This window comes from Etheostoma cragini, chromosome 18 (assembly GCF_013103735.1).
Source record: "Etheostoma cragini isolate CJK2018 chromosome 18, CSU_Ecrag_1.0, whole genome shotgun sequence".
Lineage (NCBI taxonomy): Eukaryota > Metazoa > Chordata > Actinopteri > Perciformes > Percidae > Etheostoma > Etheostoma cragini.
Window position 1 is genome coordinate 11,900,290 of NC_048424.1, and position 12,465 is coordinate 11,912,754.

At 38.9% G+C, this 12,465-nt stretch overlaps 1 protein-coding gene across 2 annotated transcripts in view; it reads right to left on the minus strand.

The window, feature by feature from the left end:
- mtmr9 (myotubularin related protein 9) overlaps nt 1-8,991 on the minus strand; it is a 9,940-nt gene extending 949 nt beyond the window's left edge. Inside the window, exons 1-10 of one of the 2 annotated variants that reach the window (XM_034900022.1) lie at nt 8,916-8,991; nt 8,364-8,554; nt 6,830-6,938; nt 6,518-6,643; nt 6,240-6,413; nt 5,881-6,098; nt 5,583-5,744; nt 5,244-5,385; nt 4,281-4,501; nt 3,674-3,825 (exon numbers count right to left, since the gene is read on the minus strand). In XM_034900022.1, coding sequence (XP_034755913.1) covers nt 3,674-3,825; nt 4,281-4,501; nt 5,244-5,385; nt 5,583-5,744; nt 5,881-6,098; nt 6,240-6,413; nt 6,518-6,643; nt 6,830-6,938; nt 8,364-8,545 — 1,486 coding nt within the window. In that variant the 5' untranslated portion in view covers nt 8,546-8,554; nt 8,916-8,991. Of the gene's footprint in view, nt 1-3,673; nt 3,826-4,280; nt 4,502-5,243; nt 5,386-5,582; nt 5,745-5,880; nt 6,099-6,239; nt 6,414-6,517; nt 6,644-6,829; nt 6,939-8,363; nt 8,571-8,912 lie in introns of both variants that reach the window. The other variant, XM_034900021.1, reaches the window with a different exon arrangement.
- Between the last annotated feature and the right edge of the window lie 3,474 nt (nt 8,992-12,465).

Sequence of the window (12,465 nt, forward strand, 5' to 3'; positions counted from 1 at the left end):
TGTTGGACATCAAAAGGGTTAATTGTTGAAAATGAAAATGAGCCTTTCTCTATGATGGAGGGGGAGGGGGGGGGGCTTTGGTAGAGGAACTTGTGGAACTGATACACTAGAAACAGAAGTGTGACCACAGAGATGTGCTGTGTAACTGGAACGTCCAACACAGGAGGGAGGTGACTTGCCGGTCATTATGACAGCGAGTGCGGAAATGACTTTTTCAAATCAAAGCACTGTGACAAGACACCTGCACATGACAGGGATTGAGATCTCAATTATTTTGTCACGTCACATATTTATATTTGTGTAGATGACAGTTTTATGGCAACAATCAATTTATAGGAAAAAATCCTTCAAATTCCTGTTTGAATAAATAAACCTATTAATAAAACTTTTGTGCCTCTAAATTATAAATGATGGAATACAGAGGTTCTTCAATCCTAGGTTAGGAGGGGCACAATACGTGTATTACAAATTGAGGGCAGGGGGACTGGAGATTTATTTATTTATCATTTATTTTTATTCCTATTATTATTATTTCATGTACATTGTATGTATGTATATTGCATACTAGTATTTCATTTATATGTATATTCTGTGCTGTATGACTGATGTATGATTGCTGCTGTAGCACCATAATTTCCCATTTTTTGGGGATCAATAAATAAAATAAAATCGATCTATCTATACGAACACACACACACACACACACACACACACACACACACATACACGTATATATACTCCAACTTTCTAGAAAGTAAAAATGAACATGTTTTACATTGTCTACACTAGCTCCAGATATAGACAGCCATGGGGTCTTTTTCAGTTGGCCCAGGAGTGTGCCTGATTCTCTATAAAAGGGTTGAGTAAGCCAAATGTCTGTTGCATTTTACGTGCTTCAGTAGTTCTTATATAGAACGAGGGAGTGGCTCTGAGGCCTTAGTCAGGAAAGGGGCCCCTCAGATTTGCCTGAACCTACTGACCCCTGTTCTGTCTATAGACCCTCTCCCCGCATTTTCTTTATGAATGGTGTTCGCTTTGAACTGATTCGAGATTCAGCCATTTTAAGCATGGACCTCCCTGGGACCTTTTTAACATCTACGTCACTTATCAAGTATTGAAATCAATTTAATCCTTGTTATTTAAAACAATTTAAAAGAAAAACAAATACAATTTTATCCCCATCATTGAAAATATTTAATATTCCCAACCAAGCTCCTTAAAATATAGTCACTTAGAAAGAATGGGTACTTAGTCATTTTGAATTATTTGGCATGTTTGTTGCATGTAACAAAAACATTTCATATCACTACATGAATGAATTGTTGGAAAATACATTTTCAGCAGTGGATCCTTGAGGTGGTTTTTAATCCTTGATTCACAGCGACCATAAATCCGAAGGAAACAAGCTGAAGTCTTTAGAGAGTGGCTCTGCTTGGGAAAGACAGCAGCCTGACTCAGTCTCAGTCTCACACTGTTACGTGGAGGTTAAGTTTCAAGCTCAAGGGACCCGAGAGAGAAAAGAGCAGAATGCATTCACTGCACCCACACACACCGTATCACGGCTCATTTTGTTTCCCACCATTTGGTGCTTTGAAACGTAATATAATTTACTTCAAGCTAACAAGGTGGCAGAAATGTTTAAAAATAATTCAGACATTAAATTTGCAGTTTAAATAAAATGCTTCTTAATCTGTTGAAAGGAAGAAGGGATCAATAAGTTTTATGCTTTATCTGAAACATTCTGAGAACAGTTAACAAGTCAATCCAATTGATATTTTGTGGTGCAATAAAAGCCTTTCATTCATGTATGAAATATTTTAGACTGTTGCTACAGACAAGTAAAAAGTAAGTGGATTAAACTACTAACTACTGAAGTGGTAAATCACCACCAGATGTGGAAATAGTATTCAGACCTTTTACTTAAGTAAAAGTACTAATACCACACCGTAAAAATACTCTATTACTAGTAAAGGTCCTGCAGTATAAATGTTACTTAAAGAAAAGTACGTAAGTACCATCAGGAAAATGTACTTTAAGTATAAAAAGTAAAAGTACTCAATGCTAAAAAATCCTCAAATTTGAGAAACTGGAAACAAAACATTTATTTCATACCACATGTAACTACATGTGTTTTGTGAGCAAAAATCTGAATTTGTAAAATAACTAAAGATGTCAGATTATTGCAGTGGAGTAAAAAGTACAATATTTCTCTCTGAAATGTGGTGGAGTAGAAAGTGGCATTTAAAGAAAATAATGAAGTAAAGTACAGTACCCTTAAGTACAATACTTGAGTAAATACACTTAGTTATACTCCACCACTGACGTCATTGGGCTCAGATGTCAGTGAGTGTACCTTCTGTGCCACCTATAATAAGACAAACACGCGAGTTGCACACAGCATCTAGATGCCTACGAAGCAATCTGAGCAATGTCGTAAATGTAAATATGCGGAAAGAGTCATATGAGCTTAACGGACACATGCAGAGTTTGACCTCTTCCCGTCACGTGGTTTGTAACGCAGGTTATCAGAGGTGGCCCTTCACTGCCGAGAGGTCATGTTAAAGGTTTGGTTGTGCATATTTCAGACTAACTACCACGTTTTTATTTTTAAAAGTTTTATTCATATGCACATTATCTTATCATAGCTTTGTACTTTACAATGAATTGTAGAGCAGATATGGTTGTTTTTTTTACAGAGAGAGATGTTTCCAGTGGTTATGTCATGTCGTGTCATTTGATCCTTTAATTGGACAAGAGAAAAATGATGGCCTGTGTTGATAATTGCATCTCATGTGGCTGTGACAGTTTTCGGTATAAAATATTATGTACGCATGCCTGTATTAATGTATTGACTAGTGACTCACAGGGTCACTCAGTTCATCGGCGGTTCATTTAGTGAAATCAATGGGGCCCCCTTCTGGTGGGATTACAGAATGTCTGTCTGAGTGAAAATGTAACAAGGAATTCCTCCCTTGTTACATTTTAACAACAAGTTAACAATTTATGGGAGCATATCTGCATGCTGTAACAGCAGCACCTGTTTTAGGCTTTAGTTATGACTTTTAGCTGTTATCTTAGTCAAGTTTGGTTTTTGGTCTTCAGCCCGAGCATTAAACATTACCGTGTCATGTTTTGAGTTCACAACATGCAGTCTCACTGGTTGATGCACACAGAAACAGGATTTCTGTGTCAAACAGGAATACAAGAAGCGTAGCCTATTCCTAGTCTTGGCACGCATTTCCAGTTTAACCCACCTTATTTTGTCATGCAATGGTGACAAAAGCTTAAGCTGTGTGACCTGCTGCCAGTTTCTGTCTAAAACATGTGTGGGTGTTTCCACTTCTAGGTCTGCTCGTCTATCAAATATATATGTGTGATATTACGGGATTATTCTGATCAGTATTTAACATGTTCATTACAAAGACAAGTTAAATCTGCTTTTGTTTAGTCTGTTTTTCAATGTACTGCTAACAGTGTTTACTTTCCTTATCCAGTATGACACAAACCCAATGTGGTTGCTTTGTAAAATTATATTCAGTGTAGAGAGACAAGTTTATTGCGGGGGTTACAAATGTAATGGACTGCCATTAGCTTCTCTCTAATAGACAGAACATTTCATGTCACCTACTGTATATAATCTCAGTCATTGCATGTCTTTCTGTTAGTTTCTTACCTTCCCACAGCAGCAGACTCTGAGGGGCAACGGATGGCCAGATCACAAGACTGTTGGCCTCGTACAGCGGGTTGGTCAGACTTTCCTGTTCTTGGGGCCGATTCACCCATGACCAAAGTGACACAGTCTTCTCAGGTAGAGACAGTTTGGCTCTATCAAAAGGGTACAAGGCTGTAAGGTTATCCAATAAAAATAATGGTTGCCTAACATTGTGTGTCAAAGTAGACTCGTAACGTGTGTGTACATGACACACTTGAATAAACAAGGAAAATCTTGTTGGTGAAAATATTTTTTTCTATAATACAATACAAAATCAATACATTTGTAACACTTGGCAACAAAGTCAATATAGGGACATTACCACACTATTACCAGTCAATGGCATACTATTAAAAAAACGTTTATGAAAACTATACTTGTGAAGTCTGTGTACGTTATTCACTGGTGCTATCCGAGCTGGCTATATACTCCGGTAAGAGAGTCAGTGTAGCAGATTTATTGACATCCAAATCCAGCATTGAATACAGTGCTTCTACAATATGACATACAATACATGAGACGTCTGTATTACAGACCAATACAAAACAAAATCATCAATCAGACTCACCTCTCAGCTGGACTGTTACCCAAAAATGTACCGAACTGAGAAGCATACGCGTGTTCAAAGACGAGCACCAGGAAGGCCTCGCTGAATTCAAAGGAGCATGGAAACTGGCGAAGGATCTGCCACACACAGTCCAAGAAGAGCAGGAAGGTAGGAGCCTCTTGACGAGGCTTGCTGTTGGAGTAGGCCGACTGGGCGCAGCGCTGCTGGAACGGGTGACCTGCCTGGGACAGACGGTCAGAGATATGAGAGGGGTTATGAGGAGGAATGCAAAAACCCTGTCCATCATGATATTGAAATGCTTACTTAAAGTGATAACTGTACCTGCATTAGGGATGCATAATGAAACATTATGAACATCAGCTACTGTGAGGTCATACATGTTTTTGTAACCTAATTTGTGTGCACATTGTTCCTTGTTAATACTTAACTGTATGTTAAAAACAAATTGTCCGCTATTTTAAGCTTTTAAAATGAGACATATAGATAAATATTCTCAGCAATGAATTTGATCTAAAGAGTGAAAAAGATAAGGAGTGTGCATACTTCCATGAGTACACCTACATGTAGTACAATGTGTACACTATGTATTCACTAATGTAATCCATACATTTCTACAAGGTAGCATTGTCTCAAATCGCGCACAGCCGTTATGCACTGACTGGAAATTACATTGTTTACATTGGAAACTTAAAGCCGGGCGGAGCGTTACCGCCACCTACTCTTACTAACTGGCAGCAGTATAGCGGTACTTATTTGTTTGCTTCCATTCCACAGCAAAGATGGCGACTGCTGAGTGTGAGTAGCGTCCTGCTATACATGCACCATTTCGACTACTTTGAATGCAGCATCCGGGTACTCATCGTGCAGTGAGTGTGGCCACACTTCGTCAGTGTGAACGCACTATGTACTCAAAATAGCAAGCGTAAGTTTGCAAGTGCAAGTCATAAGGTTAGAAAAGCTTACCTGGAGCCACTCTCGCTCCACCAGGCCCTGGAAGCCTCTGATGGTCCTGCAGGCCGGATCAAGGATGATCTGAGCCAACGAGGTCACCTGCAGGGTGGAGTCTGTCCCTTCTGTACCGTGAACCAGCACCGACGCCCCCTCCCTGAGACAAACGCACGTTAATACAATTTGTCACTGTGTACTCTACTGCACACAGACAAGTTACACAGGTCCACTGTTAACACTCACAGTCATTTTATTAATGCAGTATGTCTGAGCAGATAAATGTGAATGTAAGCTTGAATGGCTTATTATGTACGAATTCAGGATTAGTATAACATCAAAACATTGTTCCCTGACCTGTCGATACACTGGGCAGCCAGGCAGGCAGTGGTGAGGATTTCCTTGACATGAGTTTGCCAGTTGGAAGCCTCTAGCTTGCTTAACCAGCGGTCCATACTGTGCGACTGGTCGTTACACGCCTCTACCAGCTTTATCAGGCTCTCCTGGAGGATGTTTGACCTGGAAATGACAGATTGACAGAACACAATACAAGTTGAAAAAACAAGTTTTTAAAACAAAGTATCAGTTGTATACTCTATCAAAATGTATGAAATAGATTAGTTATTGCGTTACGGATCTACTGAAGTCCACTTACCTTTCGATTGCCTTGTGGATCCTCCTCCACTGGGGGTAGTTAGCTTCGGACTCAAATCCTCCTCCTCGAGCTTTGGCCTGCTGGGCAACATTGATGGTGCGTGTGTCAATGATGTAGCCACGTTTGCCTGGTCGCAGGGTGGCATTGATCAGTTTCTCGTCTTCCTTACACCGGCGCCCGTTGGTGCCTGTCAGAGGCTGCCCTGCTCGCATCATCACCTGAAAGTGGAAGGGATTTATTGGATTTTCTAAAAACAAAACATTCCATTTAAAGGAAACTAAACCATTGCCTACAGACAAACATTAAATCTACAAAGAGCAAAGCAGATATCATATAAACTCCATTCCCCAGGTGATCACCATGCCATTCTTCTTGTGGTAGTAGCTAAGTACTGGAAAACGGCCGCCGTGACGGAAGGTGGCTGCTTTCCTCAGCGTGTCATCATCCACATGTTTGGGCACTGCCACTAGAGGGGGGTATGATGGACACACACTGAAGTCCTTGTTGACATCACTCAGTCTCCACTCATCTGTCTGGTAAAAGGGATGGTGACATGTTAAAAGAGGGGTGTTAGCCATGTACAACAGAGGGCTGGGAGAATATTAAGCAACGTTTTTGTTGGTAATCACGTCCATACCATAGACTCCAAATCTTTGAAGGCATCTTCTGGAAGAAATGACTTCCAGCCATCTTCTATGACTTCAAACATGGGCCGGTAAAAGAAAGGGTACATCAGAGAGAGTAAATCAAGCGTGGACAGAGCCTAGAGAGGAATAAAGTATATGTATTAGTTAATCATATGGAGTTTTCAAAAATTTCAAAAAAATTTCAAATTCAAAAAAGTTTAAAATAGTACAACCTTTCAGATGGTAAAAGGGAACATTTTGTAGGTAAAATCAGTAGGCTAAGTGTAGGCTAGATGACTTATTTTTTTTCTTTTCTTTTTTACCTCAATAGAGCTGGCAATGTTGAGACACTCCTCCATGCCAGGGATATCGAGCTGGATCACCCTCAGGTCTTTGCATTTGACTATGATGCTTCCCAGAGACCCCACAAATCTGAAAAGGAAGTGGAAGATTTTCTTCAAAATGTAAGCACAGTCGACAGAATGACTATTATGGGATAGACACAAAGGCCCAATGCCCCCATGTGAAATACTCTGGGGCTGACTGTGTGAAACTTGAATGTTCTCCTTATATACGTACATCTTAGCTATTAGGAATACTTCAGCCTGCATTGGACCAAGTGACAGAGTTTAGACCCAGTAGCTGCTAATTAGTTATGGTGGGAAAATGCTAAGAAGAACTTCCCACAAAAAGTCTGGGCTAACTGTGGTAGAGCTTACACACTCATAGTGCTTCATTGAGACTAACGATTATAAATAAATTTTATTTGTAACGCACAAGCTTCTACGTAAGAAACCCCAAATAAGCCCTACTACATTGTGGTTAGAGATGTTACCGATACTGATACCAGTATTAGTAACATCTCCGATACTGCCTAAAACGCTAGTATCGGTATCGGGAAGTATTAGAGTTCATGTACCAATCCGATACTACGTAATAAAGCCCTAAAGAAAATCTACGATAAAGCTGTTTATTTATGTTCTGTGGCGTTCATTTTTTTGTGTTTTTTCATATTTAACAAAGAGCTTAACCCCAAGCCAGACCGTACAACAAAGATATAAATCACATCCATACAGGGATTGTAGTATACAGCTGTTAAAATATAATAAAATATATGACACACTAGTATCAGATCAGTTCTCTGTATTGGCCGAGACGCAAGTTCAGGTATCAGAACCGTATCGGGAAGCAAAAAATGGTATCGGACCATATAATCGTGGTTAAACTGTACTGCTTAATCCTAAATCTCCTTGATCATGATTTATTAAATGCTTTTCTGTGAGTCATCAAAGTCCTTTACATGTACAGAGTCAAGCTGCTGCTGAGTTTTTCCTAACACTTTCTTTGTGCAGAGTTCATTCACGTGCAAATATTAGTTTGTTTGCTTGTGATTTTTAACAGCCAACGTTTAATGCTGATGCTGTTTACAGCTCCCCACCCTTCTCAGCCACACAAAATAAATGCTGAACCTTTGGAAAACACTGAGTGACTTCCTGTCACACTAGTTTCACATCCTCACTCCCCTGTAAAAGTCAGGCGTAAGCGTACTAAAGAAAATAATAGCAGTGACATGCTCAAATCTGTCGCATGCAATCTCAAACACAACTCTACCGTAACTGGGTGTTTTCTCCCTTGATATTCTAAGTGATTTTACCAAACAAACATCCTGCTGAAATGCCTCTATGTTCATAATAGGTTTCATAACAACGGTACCCAATGCCAAAATGCACTGCACAATATACCCTTTTCATGTCTCATTGTATTTTTTTAAATAACTAAAAGAAACTGCAAGGTGACATTGACTTGAAAAACGACAAACCACAATTCTCTCAGAACAGTTACTGAGAAGCTCATCACCTTTTCTCTATAGAGTCAATGTTTGAATGAAGCAGCCACAGTTCCTCTGTGTTGTCCTGTCTGGAGGAGAGAATCAGGTGATGACCAGTCAAACACAAGGTCCCCTCCACAGTGGGCATGAAAGGCCGATGTAGGACAACTCCGTCCACCCTGGGTGTCTTTATCAACTCTGCAAACTCCATGACCTGACCGGAAGAAAAGACAACAGCCCAGATGCAGGAGAAAGCGAATGGACAACGCTGCTGGTTAGCTTAAGTACTAATGCTAAAACAGTGTAACCGCAGCCCTGCTATGCTTCTTTTAAATAAAGATATCGTAAGTCTATTACCTTGAAACCAATAAATGCTGCAACAATATGTCAGCTAGCTAAAGTTAGCTTGACTAGGAAATGAAGTGGCTAACGTTAGCTAGCAAGATAACCGTGACAGGCCGTTTAAATTGTCCGTCATGTTTACATCTACATCAATATGTTAACATAATATATAATGTAAAAGTACCGAACAAAAAATGCACGTTTTTCATTGACATAAAATTATGTATAGTAAAATTACCTGACTATCTATCCGTTTTATTTGTTGTTGGGCGAGACTGGTACGTTCACATAAACAAGCCGAGTGGAAACAACTGACGTGTAAATTCTGGCTCAGGAACATTTGCCTAGAAAATTAACAATTTCTTCTTTGAAAATGAAAATGTATTTACTCTGTTCTTTCCAGTTTTATTGAACATTAACTTTACAGTTAAATATCACTTTATAACGCCAATTTAGAAATCAGTGTAACAAAACATACTGGGACTTGGGGATTACACATGAATGTAGGCCCATAATGAAGGTTCATGTCATTCATCCAGGTGGTAGGCATACGTAAAGTCAAAATTAAACTACCCACTGGACATACTTTTCATCAAGCGTCTGGTAACTTATTCATTCCAGAGCTTTACTTCAGTTTAAGGCAATAGTTGTTTAAGATTTGCTAGGAAAAAAATTGAAAAATTAGCCCACATTCTTCCATGGCATTGGGACATTTTTCAATTTTTTTTCTTCTCACTCTTGTGAAGCTGCTTTTATAATTTATATAAATATATTTATATTTTTTCTTCCATCCAATAATATATTCATTCCACGTTGTATGGAGCACCTAACAGTATCAAAACGGGACAGTAGGTGGTGACATTGACAGATTTTTGAAAGACATTGTGATGTGATCTGCATGGCCCCATAATTCAATAAAATAGATTTGAGATGCCTTAAAGGTGGATTCTTCATGATCATGAGAAACAAATGATACTTCAAAAGAGAGAGTGAGAGCCATGTTCAGTGACTGGGGGTGAGATGAACAGAGATTTTTAACAGTTAATCTAATGTTGAGAAGTCCAATGAGATAAGTCCATTGAAACAAGTGCAGTGTCTGCCCTTTACATCGTTCAATGCAGATGGTGTCAGGGTAGTGCAGTATGGGGTTAAGTTGGAGGTCAGTGGATGGAATCCCCTGGAGGATTACAATGTGGACAGTTTGGTGAGGCAGAGGGCAGGATAACTTCAAAAGATAGAGGACATGATGAAGCACAGAACCCTAGATCCAATACTTAACGCAATGGCTGACCAAAGCAGACTTTAGCATCCTGACACACATATGACCAAGAAGTAAGAAGAAGAATGACCATAGCAGTAATCAACTAGAGTCCACTATTGCCTAGCTACTTATCAGGGCTTAGTGTAAACTGCACTTTTCTGCATTATAGAAACTCAAGTAATTACAGGATCAATCTCAGGTAAAAAAAAATAAAATCTATAAAAAAGAGAAAATAAAAACAATTTGAGTTAAGAATTAAAGATCATAAGAGAGCCGGCTTCTTTAATAGGAGCTGGGAGTTTATTCGGTAGGAAAAATCTGTTGCCCGAGGAGCTTGTCTTTAGTTCTTAGGATAACGAGGAGGCTTCCTGCTGAGATCTTAAAGCACACCGCATCCTTGAATGGGAGACTCCATATAGAGGTGAACACTTTTGGCGAGAGAAGAAAAGCAGATGGATTTTCAAAGGGTGGAGTGGGCCTGTTTGTTTCAAATGCATCTTTGACAGTGTGTGTGTGTGTGTTTGTGTGTGTGTGTGTGTGTGCGTGTGTTTGTGTGTGCGTGTGTGTGCGTGTGTGTGCGTGTGTGTGTGTGTGTGTCTGTGTGTTGTGTTGTAAATCAGCACAGTATTTGCTTCAGTTGCAGCCTGTCTGTGCTTCACAATAGATGGTTTGCTCTGGGCCTTTCCAGCCCACATCATAGAGAATGCATTGTACAGATGCCAAAGCTCAATTGAAAGTGAAACCTGGTGTTGCTTTACAAACCAAATAACTGTCCTTCCTCTGAGGAAAAGATGCTTTGCTCTGGCTTTTCTTTTTTTAAGACGAAGATAGGCTGATAAAAAATAGCTTTCAAAGCAAATATTCACTTCACAGCCCCGTGCAGGAAACAATAGAGCAGCCTAACCTCTATGTTTTATTTATCAGGATGCTTAGACAAATGTGTTGGCGCAGGAGGAGATGATTTACTTTAGCTTCTGTTATAAAAGGTTCAGTTATAAACTAATTTTATGTCAGCAGCTGGATTTTTGAACAGATAACACTTGATTAAACACACTTTGCTCACTGTGCCTTGGAGGAATTTAGAAGAAACTATTTAGTGATCGTATCAAACACAAAACTAAATGTTCCATTAAAAGGACTGGAAGGATTGATTGAGCTGGATGTGTAATTGCAACCAGTAACTGTCAAACTGTAATCACGTTGTTTCTAAATCTGAACGCTCACTTACGTCATACACATCATACGTCATTATATTACAAACATCATTACTCACCATATAGGCGATGTCTGTTCTAGCCTTCTGTTCCAAATGCTTGGTGTTTGTGCTGTTATGTGATGGTGTGGTATTTTGGGCCTATCCATTGAATCAAATTGATATGCCACGGCAGATAATGATGACTTAAACGTGGGTGCACAGTCTATTACCAAAATTTGTTGCGTAACCTCTTTGAGAAACCGCTTCATTTATTTAATCATAGCTCCATCAATAGCACGACTGCTGCTGAAAGTTTAGAAATGGTATTTTATATCTTGTCAAGCTATTGAAATGAATAGTATCAACAACATTTTTTTTTTTCTGATTTTTATAGCTGTATTGGTGGTGGAACTGGTAAAACTTCTTATTGTGTTGTAAATGTAAGTTGTTGCTTGGCTAGGTTTGTTGTCTGAGTTACCTGGAGGAAATTTGCATTGAGACATGTACATGTACTACAGGCTACAGTTATCATCTCACACCTAAAAGGGAAGGAAACTGTGAAAACGTGTAAGAGCTCCTAAAGGATTCATCATTCATCAATTAAATTATTTGCATTATTTCCTACATGTGAGCCACATTTGCTGCTGACAACCTTGCTGAACAATATGCTTCTCTGTTAGCTTTCATCACATGTTCATGTTTTGCAAGCTAGTTTATTTTCATGTCATGTTTGTCCTTTATTTCCTTTTTTCTTTTTTAAATTCTTTCTTTCTTTTTTTCTTTCTTTCTTTCTTTGAGAAAGAAGCACACCTTTTTCTTGGTATGTTATATTCAGACAGCATTTATAGAAAAAATAGCAGGGCACCTCTATGTTGCTCTGGATTTGCACTTTCAAATAAAAGAAAATAGTAGCCAGCCACATCTTGCTTACTGTTAATATTTATTTGTTATTTTTCTCTGGATTAAAATCTTTAGGATGTCTTGCACTATTTTAAAAAAGTGCATTAAGTGATTTTTTTCTCGGTTGCTGGTAGCTAGTCAAAAGCCTAGTTAGTTTTTAGTCTTTTGCAATATACTCACTCATAATTCATCAGTGGGTTAAAATCATACAATGTATCACATGTAGATGCACAAATGTAAATTTGCGCTCCTTGATGAGATTTCACATAAGCACTGACCAGATGTTAAATAGTAGAGCATCACCGTCCCTCTTTGACATGACTATGCACAGAAGTGAACACAACATACATTGCTTATTTTATGCATTACATGTGTTTGACTTAGTAAGTCTTTGTATGACATAGTGACCTGAACAAATAAGCCTCAGCGGCAG